The sequence below is a fragment of the Mustela nivalis genome (assembly GCF_964662115.1).
Source record: "Mustela nivalis genome assembly, chromosome: 17".
NCBI classification, from domain to species: domain Eukaryota; kingdom Metazoa; phylum Chordata; class Mammalia; order Carnivora; family Mustelidae; genus Mustela; species Mustela nivalis.
In genome coordinates this window covers 36948840-36962685 of record NC_139036.1, presented here as the reverse complement: position 1 = coordinate 36962685, position 13846 = coordinate 36948840, and the positions used below count along the sequence as shown (strand labels likewise).

At 47.0% G+C, this 13846-nt stretch overlaps 1 protein-coding gene and 1 long non-coding RNA gene across 5 annotated transcripts; one reads left to right on the top strand and one right to left on the bottom strand.

The window, feature by feature from the left end:
- Positions 1-6: 6 nt before the first annotated feature.
- On the top strand, positions 7-10982 carry LOC309852144. 3 transcript variants are annotated; one of them, XR_014305091.1, is made up of 4 exons: positions 7-524; positions 6514-6692; positions 7957-8111; positions 10877-10982. It is a non-coding gene; the product is annotated as an uncharacterized lncRNA (long non-coding RNA). The 3 variants fall into 3 exon arrangements; XR_014305092.1 differs by lacking the exon at positions 10877-10982 and adding an exon at positions 10261-10674; XR_014305093.1 differs by lacking the exon at positions 10877-10982 and having other exon boundaries at positions 7957-9727.
- Positions 3046-10908, bottom strand: ANKRD40CL (ANKRD40 C-terminal like). 2 transcript variants are annotated; one of them, XM_082708439.1, is made up of 6 exons: positions 10796-10908; positions 10096-10170; positions 9763-9895; positions 6216-6290; positions 5449-5633; positions 3046-4549 (listed from the first exon to the last, which is right to left on the bottom strand). In XM_082708439.1, the coding sequence occupies exons 3-6, from the start codon at positions 9800-9802 to the stop codon at positions 4406-4408; spliced, it is 444 nt and encodes a 147-aa protein (XP_082564565.1). In that variant the 5' UTR covers positions 9803-9895; positions 10096-10170; positions 10796-10908; the 3' UTR covers positions 3046-4405. The 2 variants fall into 2 exon arrangements, with proteins under 2 accessions (XP_082564565.1, XP_082564566.1); XM_082708440.1 differs by lacking the exon at positions 10096-10170 and having other exon boundaries at positions 10796-10880.
- Positions 10983-13846: the final 2864 nt, after the last annotated feature.

Sequence of the window (13846 nt, the reverse complement as noted above, 5' to 3'; positions counted from 1 at the left end):
ATTTCAAGTAAACCAAAGCAGAGAAGTCAATGTGTTATTCATTGTTGTATCAGGTTTTTAAATTTCCTACTTTGAAAATGCAGTTTGAGAGTCATAGTTGATCTGTTTCTTCTCAGCCCTCCCAAGTAGCTCAGTTATCAACAGCAACAGATGGAAGAACTTTTAGGAACAACGGCTTTGGGAAGTAGTTTGGCTTAAGTGGCTGTGCCCTAACCTCTCTGTGGCTATTCCGCTCCTAGATACATACCCTAGTGAAACTCTTACACGTGTGTGTCAGGACGTGGATGTAAAAATGTCGTAACAGCACTATTTGTAATAGGAAGAAAAGGGAAACAAAAACAAACTGGAATGACCCTGCCTGTCCTTGAGCAGTCCACTGGATAGATTCCGTGGCCCATTCCTACAGTGGAATTGCACGGAAGTCAGACTGAGCTGCAGCTACATGTGTGAACATGGATGGATCTTGGTGGTCGGAAAAGCAAGTTGCAGAAGAATACATCCGCTGTGGTTCCATTTCTGTGAAGGTCAGAGTCCAGCTGTTAAATCTGTGGTAAATGAAAGAAAAGCAAGGGAATGATAACAGGAAATTCAGTGTTACTCTTGCATCGGAGGGAGAGGAGACCGTGGAGGGCATGGAACAGCCTTCAGAGGAACTGCTGACAATGCTTTGTTGCTAAAGCTGGATGGGCGGTTTCTTTTTTAAACTGTATGTTCATGTACTTTTGTATGTATGATATTTCTTAATAAAATTTAAACTTAAAAAATGGGAAAAGGTCTTGGTGTAGGTAGTAAAATAGAAATATAAGCATACCCATATTTAAAAAATTTACCCTCTTACAATGACTGGCAGGTGTAAAAGGTATGGTTTCTTGAGCGCAAAATCTGGGGCCTTAATTGTTTTTTAAAAGCTAGAAGCAGGGCCTAAGTGTATGTCTTCTTTGTGAACACTTTTTTATTTAAGGTTTTATTTATTTGACAGAGATCACAAGTAGGCAGATGGGCAGGGGGTGGGGTGCGGGGGAAGCAGGCTCCCTGCTGAACACAGAGCCTGATGCAGGACCCTGGAATCATGATCCAAGCCGAAGGCAGAGGTTTAACCCACTGAGCCACCTAGGTGCCCTGTGATATCACTTATTTTTATCTTTACATATTTTCCATTTGGGATTTGGGTGTCAGCCAGGGAGCGGCTGCTTTTGTTCTCTGTTTCTTGAAGATTCACGCCCTTCCAGGAAGGGAACTGCTGGGTGAGAAGAGCAGTACTCCTGGCAGGTGGTCAGCACATTCTACCCCTGTTCAATTTAGATTGTCAGATCAGAGGGGCTGTTCCATTTTGGCCTTGTTCTGCTCTTAATTAGGGACACCATGAAGCATTAGATATTTACTCTAATGGAAGTGATTGGGGAACGCCTGGGTGGCTCAGTGGGTTAAAGCCTCTGCCTTCAGCTCAGGTCATGATCTCAGGATCCTGGGATGGAGCCTCGGCAGGGAGCCTGCCTCCCTCTGTCTGCCTGCCTCTCTGCCTACTTGTGATTGCTGTCAAATAAATAAAATCTTTTTTTTTTTTAATGGCATTTCAAGATTTTTTTTTTTTAAGATTTTATTTATTTATTTGACAGACAGAGATCACAAGTAGGCAGAGAGAGAGAGAGGAGGAAGCAGGCTCCCTACAGAGAAGAGAGCCCGATGTGGGGCTCGATCCCAGGACCCTGGGATCATGACCCGAGCAGAAGGCAGAGGCCTTAACCCACTGAGCCATCCAGGCACCCCAAATAAAATCTTAAAGAATAAAAAAGGGGAAGTGATTAGAAGTAGAAATGTACCTGCAAGTGCATAAAAGTCACCTCTTTCCACAGTGGACCTTTTGATCTCCAAGTGTGGCTCCCAGTGGGAGCTTGGGGCTTCCCCCCGCCTGCTTTCCTTGCAGCCCTGAGTGCTGGTATGCCAGCTGCTGTTCTGATAACATGGGATAGGTCAGTGAGCAAAATAGGAACACCGCCACCTCCTGGTGGAGTCTGTCAGGCCTGTGAGTGGTACTTAACACTGAGGGTAGAAGAGGCCCTGCTGCTGTTACCAGTCCCCTCACTGTAAATGAGTGTTAGATTGTGAACGACTAAGAATTCTAGATCATTCCACCTTTTTGTTTTAACCTACATGTGTTCTGGAACCTTTCAGGACAAGCGTCCTAGTACCTGATTTTCAGTTCAACCACCTAAAAATCTTAAAATGACATTAAGTTAGCATAAAAGTCAGTGGACTTGCACCTTCCTCAGAAATTAATTTCCACAGTGTCTGCATGAAGTATAAATTACAATGAAAATTACTCTTGAAAGTTCAATTATTTTTATTTTTATTTTTTTATAAAGATTTTTATTTATTTATTTGACAGAGATCACAAGTAGGCAGAAAGGTAGGCAGAGAGAGAGGAAGGGAAGCAGGCTCCCTACAGAGCAGAGAGCCAGATGCGGGGCTCGATCCCAGGACCCCGGGATCATGACCTGAGCCGAAGGCAGAGGCTTAACCTACTGAGCCATCCAGGCGCCCCATTGAAGCTTCAATTTTTACTCTTAATCTTCAGTCTTAAGACTATTCATGTTACAGGAAATATGTTTTTATAATTTCTTCAAAGGTGCATACTATGTTTATTTGAACGGATACAGAATTTGCTCAACAGCCTGGTGATAAATTGCTGCCCTCATTCAATTACTGTAATTGATCATTAGGCAACTCTATAGGTTCTGTTACTGTCATAGTGTAAGGTTTCCCCCCAACATTTTTTTCAGATTTATTCTACCATATTCACCTAAAAATACCACCTAAAACTCCACTTCCTCGCAAGGGTGATTTGGGGCCATTAAAAGCCAGTCCTCAGGGCGCCTGGGTGGCTCAGTGAGTTGGGCCGCTGCCTTCGGCTCGGGTCATGATCCCAGGGTCCTGGGATCGAGCCCCGCATCGGGCTCTCTGCTCAGCAGGGAGCCTGCTTCCTCTCCTCTCTCTGCCTGCTTGTCATCTCTCTCTGTCAAATAAATAAATAAATAATCTTTAAAAGCCAGTCCTCAGCTCTTGCCCCAAGTTTTCCTTATTCCAAACAAAATTGAGAATACCTTAGGGAATTGGCCCTTGTGGCGCTGGAATGGCACTGCGCTGAATTGGCTTGTTAGCGGGCTGTCCTGTCTCTCAAAGACCTGTGACGTGGATGTGGAGCTTACATTTCCAGCAGAAGTGCTTCCATCTGGAGAGGCCCAGGGCTACTAAGCAAACTGCAGGTTCAAGTCTCATGAACTCATCACATTTTTTTTTAAATTTAAAGATTTTATTTATATATTTGAGAGCATGTGCCAGAGGCCGGTGGTGGGGGTGGCAGGGAGCAGAGGGAGAAGGACAAGCAGATGCAGGCCTCCACCTTGACCCTGAGATGACCTGAGCTGAAACCAAGAGTCAGATGTTCAGTCGACTGAGCCACCCACACACGCTTCACATTTTTGAGTGGGATGATCCGTACGTCGGTACCCACACTATTTAAAACCTTGGTCTTTGGACAGTTGGGCTAGGTAAGTGCTAGTGTAGTGTTTGCGTGTTCCCCTCACCCTTCATCAAAGTTGAGGTGCTGAGCATTTGCAGAGGCAACCTGGTGGCCCTGTTATGTGCTGGGGGAGATGAGATCCTGCTTGGCCAGAAGGAGCTCCGGTATTTCAGAGCTCAGTTCCACGAATTCAAGTCCAGGAGTAATGACTGAAGAGAAATGACCGTGGACAGGGTTAAGTGGGTAAGTGGGGTCCAGCTCCCAGAGTGCTTCCAAAGTACCAGCAGATCTTACCTAAGAGTTTGGGTGAGTTGACCCGGAAGAGCTCTAGGTAGTGGAATAGGAGAAGTCTAGCTTCGAGCTAGTTGTTGGTAAGAGTGCCAACTTTGTTGTTGTTTCCATCTGATTAGCAGAGTTGAGTGCTGTGGGCTGTGCCTTGGCTATTTGGCAAGTAGTTTGTTAAAAATGGCCTCAACAAGGGCGCCTGGGTGGCTCAGTTGGTTAAACAACTGCCTTCAGCTCAGGTCATGACCCTGGAGTCCTGGGATCGAGTCCTGCATCGGGCTCCCAGCTCCATGGGGAGTCTGCTTCTACTGACCTCCCCTCTCGTGCTCTCTCTCACTGTCTCTGGCAAATAAATTTTTTAAAAAACTAAAAAAAAAAAAAAAAAAAAAAGGCCTCATCAGTAACGCAAGTCATGCCATTTTATAGGCAAGTTTCAAAGTGTGAATAGGAAATGATGTGACAATTTCTCCCTGCCCAGAGAAGTTTGAGATGAGAGAACAATTTTGCAAAGTACGCACATGAAGGTGGCAAACCGGTACATGCATTCCAAGTTGGTTATTTACAAAACATTGATACCGGCGGTTTCATTTCTGGGGTTTTCTAATAGGTCAGTTTGGCAGCATTGCTGTTGTAGCAGGCCTTCTCTGTCAGGGATGTTGCGTGTTCAACGAATTCAGAGCTTCCATTTTTCACCAAGATGAGTTCTACTTCCTGAAAGTCCTGTAGTCTTTGAATGTCTTTGTCCTTAATATGTAAAAGAAATTATAGGGTGGTTTGTAGATAGCATGAGAGATTATTAAGATGAAAAAATCTTAATGGCCAGCATCTTTGGTTCTTGCCTAAATTCAGGGTATTTTTGTAATGGTTTTTCTGTCGTGGTAAGCTAAAGTAGCAGTTGAGACTTTTTCTTTTTTTGGTCTCTGTTGTAGGTTCCTAAGGGACTGTAGTCCCACACCAATATTGGTGAAGAAAAGGGCTTTTTTTTAAAAAAGTAATAATTATAACTCTCATTAAGAAATTATCATGCATCAGTGGTTGTATATACATTATTTCAAATCCAGAAAAGGGCATTTTTAAAAGTCCAGAAAATAACAATCATCCTGCCATTCCTTTACAAAGAATATATTAGCCATGCCACCAGTGAGAATTGGTAAAGGCGTTTTGAAAGCTTTTAAAATAGTAATACCCAAAGAAATGAGGTTTTTCTTCTGAAATTAGAGAACTGTATTTTGCATCTGGAATCTCTATACAAATGCAAAACAGCTTTGTTTCATGAGATAACAAAGGCTGAGCTGTGGCAGGCAAAGGAAGGTGGGTGAGTCTTTCCCCGGGCACCATGCCACCTGTGAACCAGCCAGGTCCGCAGAGGTGGAACGGGCCACATGCATTGACCTGAGTCTTCTCTCTGGGCCTTAGTTGTATTTCAGACCGTATTGAAGGGTTCATGAATTTAGGTGTGCAAGTCAGTAAAAGCACCAGATTGAAAATTACCTAGCTACCATGGCTGTCCTACAGTCCGAGTTTCCCAGTGGCTTAAATTTGTTTTCACGTTAGAAACACAAGAGATAAGTGATTAGCTTCACAGAACATTAATTTTGCCCACTTAGAACCCCGTCTGCATTTAGACCCTTTGCAAACCCTACCTTTCTGAGCAGTGTGTTTGGCAGCTTTCTGATCGCCCTCACTTGCTCCGGCTCAATCCCCAGTTCGCAGCAACTGACTTTCAGGAGATTCTGATAACTCAGCTCTCCTCTGTTCAGTTCAACCTCAATGAAGTCATTTTCTCTGGGACTCTTAATTCTGACTTTAAGCACCAGCTCTAGATCACCTGCAAGTTTATTTGTAAAAGAGAGAGTACCCGATTTAAAGCCTTTCAGTCGGCGTCATCCATTCTCCCAGCACAGAACTGTGTAACAGACACGCAGCAGTTTTTACGGGTATAGGAGCATCAAATTAATCTGAGTCTTTTCTTGGGGTGCTTGTAACGGTCTGCGATGTAAACCCCATTATACTCCCCTGAAAGCTTGCAGTTTGAAGCCGAGCTAGGATTGAAAAAATAAATATTTAAATATACCACCCTCAAGCAGTACCTGGTAGGTGTTGGAACTTATTTGAAAAACTTCAGGGAGCTGTTGATCCCTGGGGCTCTGTGTCCTCGGGAAACTGTTGTGTAGTGTAGACGTGCAGATGATTCTGTGATTTCCTACTGCATCCCTCCCCAGGACTGCAAGGTGACAGGCCCTGATAATCAGGATAATTGTACCATCTTTGGTGTGGTGTGTGGGGGGGTGGGCAGTGGTATGGAGTGAGTCTTCACACTGTCCCGAGAAGGAGGGATTTTTGACTGAAGGGAGAAGAACCCAAGCAGTGTGTTTGGCTTTGCCACTGGGCCTCGGGGCTGAGTCCTCACCTACACGGGTGTCCTCAGGTTTGGCATCCCGTGGGTCAGCTGGCATCTGTGGGTTGGAGCCTTGTTTACATTCACCTGGGAAAGAATTAGAAAAAGAAAGCGTTGGGGCGCCTGGGTGGCTCAGTGGGTTAAGCATTTGCCTTTGGCTCAGGTCATGATCCCAGGGTCCTGGGATGGATCCCGGTTTCTCTCTCCCTCTGCCCCTCCCCACTCATGCTCTCTCAGCGCGCACTCTCTCTCTTTCTCAAATCTTAAAAAGCGAGAAATGGCAGCACCTCAGCGTTTGTCTCTCTTCCAGATCTGCCAGTTGAACAGGGACAGTGATGCCCCCTCTCCACTTCCTGCTCCCCAGTTCCGCCTCCTCAAGGGAAAAGCCAAGTCACGAAAAGGGCAGTACTTATGTTCAGACTTGAAGTGTCATTTTTCCCTCATCACGGCCCAAATCATGAAAAGGAGCCAGGATGCTATTTTTAAGCGGTATGTAATCTGGGGAAGAAATATTTATAATCTGCGTGCTTAACTCAAGTTTCGACTTAAATATTTTGGGCGCTGAGGGCTTCGTGTCCCCAATTCTCCAGGAGAGTCCTTTATAAGGAATTTTCTCCACCAGCAGGAAGGGAGATGAGAGTGAGTATTAGCATCCTTTTTGGGGGCCAGGCCCTTCCCAGGCTCACAGGCCCTGCTCCCTGAGACCCTGCTCTGCACCAGGCGCCTTGCTAAGCCCTGGGGATGCGGTTCAAGCCACCACCACAAAAACCCAGAGTGGTCGCTGTCCTAGAGCTGGCAAGCTAGAGGGGACAGAGATCCTGATCAACGGACCTCAGGAAAATGTGACGTTAAATCGTGGGGCTGGTGAGGGCTGGACACACAATGGAGGTCAAATTCTGAAGGCAAGGCTGAGTAGGCTTAACCCGATCCAGGGGGAAAAGAGGAAGATGAGGTTCCCAGGGCTAGAAATAGCATAAGGAACCTGTGTGCGGATAGAGCGGAGCTTCTGAGGAAGGAAAGGCAACCATCCAACGCAGCTGCTGGGCAGAGAGCATGAAGGGATGGTGTGAGGTGTGTCAGGCAGCCGTCAGAGGGTGGGATTAGGGCCGCACAGCCTCCGCCGTCCAATTCGGTAGCCACCAGTCATGTGAAATGAGATACACTCATTTCATAAAAATACATAAAATACCATTTCAAAGGCAGGAAAAAATGTGAAGAATTCATTTTTTTAATATTGGTTGTATGTGGAAATAATTTTGATATATTGAGCGAAGTAAATAGATTAAAATTATTTTCACCTGTCTACTTTTTAAAATGTGGCTGGGACATTTTTATTTTTTATTTTTTTATTTTTAAAAATATTTTATTTGTCAGAGAACACACACAAGCAGGGAGAGAAGGCAGAGGGAGAAGCAGTTTCCCCACCGAACACAGTTTGAGCCCTGGGACTCCATCCCAGGACTCTGGTATCGTGACTTGAGCCAAAGGGAGATGCCCAACCGACTGAGCCACCTAGGCATCCTGAGGAAATTTTTTAAATACGTGGTTTTAAAAATCCAATATTTTTATTGGAAAGCACTGGCCCAGGTGAAAGGTTTGGGTTTTTATTCTAGAACAACACCAAGCCTTTAGACAGATCTTAGCCTTAGCCCAAGGCTTGTCACAATCAGATTTGCATTTGGGGGCAAAAAAAAAAAAAAAAGCCTCACTGTTCTCAAAAAAATCCATGGGATGTTGACATTTGCATTTTCAGACAAGAAAATTGAGGCTGAAAGGTGAAGTAACTTGCTTGAGCTTGCTGCATGTGTAAATGGCAGGACTGGGATGTGACCAGAGCCAGCTCCATCAGTGGAGCCCAGAGCAAAAGGAAGGTGTGCAAAACGGCTCCGCACCCCTAACTCACGGCAGGTGGGTGACCCCCCCAGGAATCACAACCTCCCACTTGTACCCATCTGACCCTGGATGGGGGCAGGGAGAGCTTCCTGCCTCTTCTTGTTGCCCTCAGAACACCCCCTGCCTTGCCTGCCTCAACTCCAACTCTTTCTTGAGTCCCCACCAGGGGCAGAAGGGGACAGTGGAACTCTGGTGGGGAAGGGGCGGTGGGCTGGGAGTGGGGCCATGCACATACGGGGGGGAAGGTTCTCCCCAGCACATGCTCCATCGTCCTGGCTGACTTCACTTACAAAACAGACTCCCAAGATAAAATTATTTAAAATGGGGACGCCTGGGTGGCTCAGTCAGTTAAATCTGCCTTTGATCCTGGGGTCCTGGGATCGAGCCCCTCATTGGGCCCCCTGCTCAGCGGGGGAATCTGCTTCTCCCTCTCCTGCCCCTCCCTCCTGCTTATGTGTGCTCTCTCTCTCAAATACATAAAATACATTTTTAAAATTTTTTATTAACATATAGTATATTATTAACCCCAGGGGTACGGGTCTGTGAATCGCCAGGTTTACACTTCACTGCACTCACCATAGCACATACCCTCCCTAATGTCCATAACCCAACCACCCTCTCCCTCCCCACCTCCCCGCCCCCTGCAACCCTCAGTTTGTTTTGTGAGATTAAGAGTCTCTTATGGTTTGTCTCCCTCCTGATCCCATCTTGTTGCATTGATTCTTTTCCTACCCCCCAACCCCCCAACGTTGCCTCTCAACTTCCTCATATCAGGGAGAGCATGTGATAATTGTCTTTCTCTGACTGACTTCAAATAAATAAAATCTTAAATTATTTAAAAGTCAAGCCAGTGACCACAGAGCATTTAATCCGAAGTGTGGGACATTTTCTGACTGTGGGGTTCTGCACAGCTGCTGGGATGACAGGCCCAAGAAGCCAGCCCTGCTTCTGGCTCAAGTGCTCTCTGCCCACTGCCCAGTCCCTCCCCAGTCCCTCCCCAGCCCCTCCCAAGGTGGCGGGATCTGCAGTCCCCTCTGCGCCCTGCGCCCTGGGCCATGGAGCAACCCCTTCTCCCTGGAGGTCTTGGTCTCTGGTACCCAACCTGAAATGATGCTTTCCCCACCCCTCCCCCACTCTCCCCACACAGACAGAGCACGGGACCCCACCCCCCGGCCCCGCTGCCAGCCTGGCCTGGCACAGAAAACAGCATTTTCTTAGATGAACCTTTTGGATTAAGATCCCGTGTGTGTGGACCCAGTCTTGGAGAGGTCAGAAAGCAACGCCCTTTGAAGTCAGGCCTATTTGGGTCTGAAGTTTTCCTTTGCCACAGTAGCCATGACTCGTTAGACAAGCTACTTAAGCTCTCCGAGCTTCAGTTTTCCGATCTGGAAAATGGGATTAATAATCTCTACCTCGAAAGGTATTAAGAAGCAAAGGAGTGAGCACTGGTACTGACTGGCCACTACTGTTAGCACAGGTGCTGATACTTGCTTCCCCCTCAAGGACACTCGGTCTACTCCCTCTGTCCTGACTTCACGGGCAGCAGAGCTGGGAAGGGCCACTGCCCCTACCCACGGCAGCATCTCTCTCCCCACCCCCTCGTATCTTCCTCCGGTACTACCCAAATCCTTGAGGACCATGTGGAAAACAGATCTTCCTGACTCACCTGCCGGCTCCTCCTTCCTGTCCTGTTGGGGTTCAGCCATGGGTCAGCTCTGTTGTTCTTCAGATCAGTACTCCCTCTCAAATGGACACAAAGTTCCAACCACGTAGGAAACACCTCTGAAAGCTCCGTGCATCTGTGTGCAGTGAAACAACGATGTGGTCACTGGCCTGGTGAGATGGGGCAGGGAGGTGCCTATTTGATAAATGGGCAAATTAATTAAGACTCTCGGGGCTGCCCGGCATGTGCTGGGAATGATGCAAGGGAAGTTCAAGGCTCCCTCCTCCCTTCCCAGGCTCTGTCCAGCAGGTGACCCTGGTGGCTAAGAGTGCTTACCCAAGGGAACACGCCCCCAGGAGGCTCAGCCACTGGCGTCCTGCTAGATGTTTCCTTGGAAAAGGTTAGCAGCTTCTACATCAAGGATAGGAAAAGCCAAACACTTAGGTTCTTGGATTGAGCAGGCTCTCTGTCCTACCCAGTTCTCTCTCCCTTTTCTCCCAGGCCCTTCCTCACAGCTGTGAGAGCCAAGAAAACAGGAAGACCCCAGCCCATACCTGGGAGACTCTGCCTTGCCCAGGATCTCATATCCCTTGATTTCAAACATAAAAATGGAGACGGTGGGGATTGGGAGCACTGGAACAGGAGGTTTGGTGAAGAGTGCATGGGGCTGGGGAAAGCCCGGGAAAGGGCTGCTGCTGCCTCCAGGGGGTGCCCAGGGTTTCTCACATTTCATTTAATCCTCCAGTGACAGAAGACAGGACAAATGGACAGAGCATCAGAAAGGGGGAGGGGGTCCAAGAGGTCACAGCTCACAGGTTCTCAAACTTTAGTGCACTGGAACCACTTGGGAAATGCTAAAAGCCATGGGTGCCTGGGTCCCACATTGTTGACTTGGGGTGCTGTTTGGGCCCTGGAATTTTTAAAAGGTCCCCAGCTGATTCGAAGGTGTGGCCCAAGTTGAGAACCACCAATTTGGGCCAAACTGCTTAAGGACAGATGAGGAAACTGAAACGAGCCAAGGAAGGGAAATGCTCACCAATGGGTTCCTGGGCTGCCGCAGACCTGGGCTGCCCAGGTCGCCAGCCTGACGCTTTCTCCCTGCTGCCCCTTCTGCCAGGAATGGAGGAAGGTGGTGCTGCCGCGTTGGAGGAAGCTGAAAGGATCTGCCTGGCCTCAGCTCCTGTGAATGGGGAGGAAAATGCACTTTGGCCCGGGTGTGGTCAGCCATGGAAAGAGCCAACCAGCCCCTCCTCACCTGCATGGGCGGGCCCGGGGATGGACGAGGCGGGGTGGGGGGGTGGGGGGAGGTGGGGGGGGCTCCGCCTATTTCCACTCACTCACCTCTCTGCCCATTTACTCACGCATCCCCCATTCACGGAGCCCCTCAACAACACTCAGGTTTTCTTCTCATTTTGGGGTCTCTCTCTCTCTCTCTCTCTCGATCTTCTTTTTTTCCCTTTTAATTTACTTTAATTAATTTATTTTAAAAGATTTTAACTGTTTACGTTGTCTCTGCATCCAATGTGGAGCTCAAATCTGTAACCGCGAGACTGATACTGACCGTGCCCACCAGTGGGGCAAGCCCCAACCCCTTTTATTTTATTTTATTTTTTTATACTTTTTTTTTTTAAGATTTTATTTATTTTATTTGACAGACAGAGATCACAAGTAGGCAGAGGCAGGCAGAGAGAGAGGAGGAAGCAGGCTCCCTGAGAAGTGGAGAGCCTGATGTGGGGCTCGATCTCAGGACTCTGGGATCATGACCTGAGCTGAAGGCAGAAGCTTTAACCCACTGAGCCACCCAGCCCCCCAGAGAGAGAGACTCTTAAGCGCTGGTTGTAGAACCCGACTCAGTGATTGGTCTCATAATCCTGAGATCATGACCTGAGTTGAAATCAAGAATCGGACGCTTAGGGATGCCTGGGTGGCTCATTCGTTAAACGGCTGCCTTTGGCTCAGGTCATGATCCTAGGACCCTGGGATGGAGCCCCGCATCGGGCTCCCTGCTCAGTGGGAAGCCTGCTTCTCCCTCTCCCACTCCCCATATTTGTATTCCCTCTCTTGCTGTGTCTCTGTCAAACAAATAAATAAAATCTTTAAAAAGAAAAGAATCAGATGCTTAACCAACTGAGTCATACAAGTGGGTGGAGATTTTATTAAATAATTTCTACACCCAATGTGGGATTTGAACTCCTAACATGAGATCAAGCGTTGCACACTCCACTGACTGAGCTGGCCAGGCACCCTCTCATTTATTTTGATGTTCAAATGATCCAACTTCATACAGTATGTGCTTCCTGCTGTTTCCCATATCCTGTGACGTATCTCCATTCTTTTATGGGCATTTTCTTAACTTTTGGCACATTCAGAAGTTCTGGGCTCAACTCGTCACTTTCCCCATCCCAGCCCTGGGATCCGCCACTTCTCTGAGGAGCCGGGTTCCTTCTAGTTGGGGGAAGAGGTGTTCTCATTCCTACGGGGAGGCCAAGAAGAATGGTTCAGAGCCCTTTGAGTGGTCAGAACTGGAACCACACATACACGCAGATGCACAGACATCTGTATATCGCAGACCACAAGTTCATGACTGAGGCTTCCAGCTCTCTTCCCCCAACCAGAGGGCTTTCCCGGCTTTCTTCAGTTCCATATGACAACTCTCTTCAACAGTGGGAGATCTGGCTCCTGACCCCTCACAAATACTTACTCCTCTGGTAATCCTATGGTACGCAGGAAATGGTCCCAGCACCACTCATTTGAAACACAGGTTCATTGTGTGTGCGTCTTAAGAGTTCTTCCCAATCCTCATTTATACTTTTTGAGTACGTAGAATTTGAACATGGTTCAGGGCACCTGGGTGGCTCAGCGGTGTAGCCTCCGACTCTTGGTTTTGGCTCAGGTCGTGATCTCAGGGTCGTGAGATCGAGCCCCATGTTGCGTTCTGCATTTAGTGGGGCGTCTGCTTGGGATTCTCCCTCTCTCTCTGCCATTACTCCGGCTCTTCCTCCCTCTCTTTAAAATAAAATAAATAAAAGCTTAAAAAAAAAAACACCACGGACATGGTTCTAAGAGTTAAAATTATGCAGAAATTTATATTCATAGAAGTGTCATCCAACATTCCCACTCCTTCCATTTTGCTCTCATCTATTTCCTGTAGGAAACTAATCTCCTTAGTTTCTGAGCTATCCTTTCCAGGTTTCTTTTTGCAGAATTAACCAGATGGATGTCTCTTTTATTACTATTTCTTTTTCTTGCAGAGAAGGTAGCACATATATTCATTTCTACTTTGCTTTTTTAAATAAATTATTTTATTGGGGTGCCTAGGTGGCTCAGTGGGTTAAAGCCTCTGCCTTTGGCTCAGGTCATGATCTTGGGGTCCTGGGATCAAGCCCTGCATCAGGAGGGAGCCTGCTTCCCCCTCTCTCTCTGCCTGCCTCTCTGCCTACTTGTGATCTCTCTGTCAAATAAATAAATAAATAAATAAAATCTTTAAAAAAGTTATTTTATTGTGTTTTGATTTATTTTTACTTTGCTTTTCATTCACGAAACGATCCATCCGGAAATTATTTATTTGTTTATTTTTATTCTTTAAGATTTTATTTATTTAAATAAATAAAAGAGAGAGAGAGAGTGAGCGAGAGAGAGAGCACAAGGGGAAGGAGAGGGAGAAGCAGGTTCCCTGCTGAACAGGGAGCCTGATGTGGGGCTCAATCCCAGGACCCCGAGCTGAAGGCAGATGATTAACCAACTGAGCCACCCAGGTGCCCCCATCTGTTTATTTTTAAATATTTCATTCTCAAGTAATCTCTACACCCACCCAACATGGGGCTCGAACTCACAACCCCAAGACCAAGGGTCACGGGCTCTTCTGACTGAGCTGGCCTGGCGCCCCCGGAAAGCATTTAATATCAGCTCATAGAGATCCGCGTCTCTGGGTGGATATTCTGTAGTCTGTCATGCAAATTCTCTAGATACAGGTATTTAGCTTACGTCCAATATTTTGTAATTACCACCAATGCCGTAATTAGTAATCTGCCTATGTATGTTTTATTGGTGAAGGTATATATTCTGGCTAGATTCCCAGAAACAGGGT

Bases quoted from the DNA above. Each gene is read 5' to 3' on its own strand.
- ANKRD40CL (XM_082708439.1), bottom strand. From the start codon at position 9,802: ATGGCTGAACCCCAACAGGACAGGAAGGAGGAGCCGGCAG. The intron at 6,291-9,762 runs GTGAGTCAGGAA...ATTCTTTCCCAG, and splicing joins CAGGAAGGAGGAGCCGGCAG to GTGAATGTAAACAAGGCTCC. The intron at 4,550-5,448 runs GTAGGGTTTGCA...TTACATATTAAG, and splicing joins CAAACACACTGCTCAGAAAG to GACAAAGACATTCAAAGACT.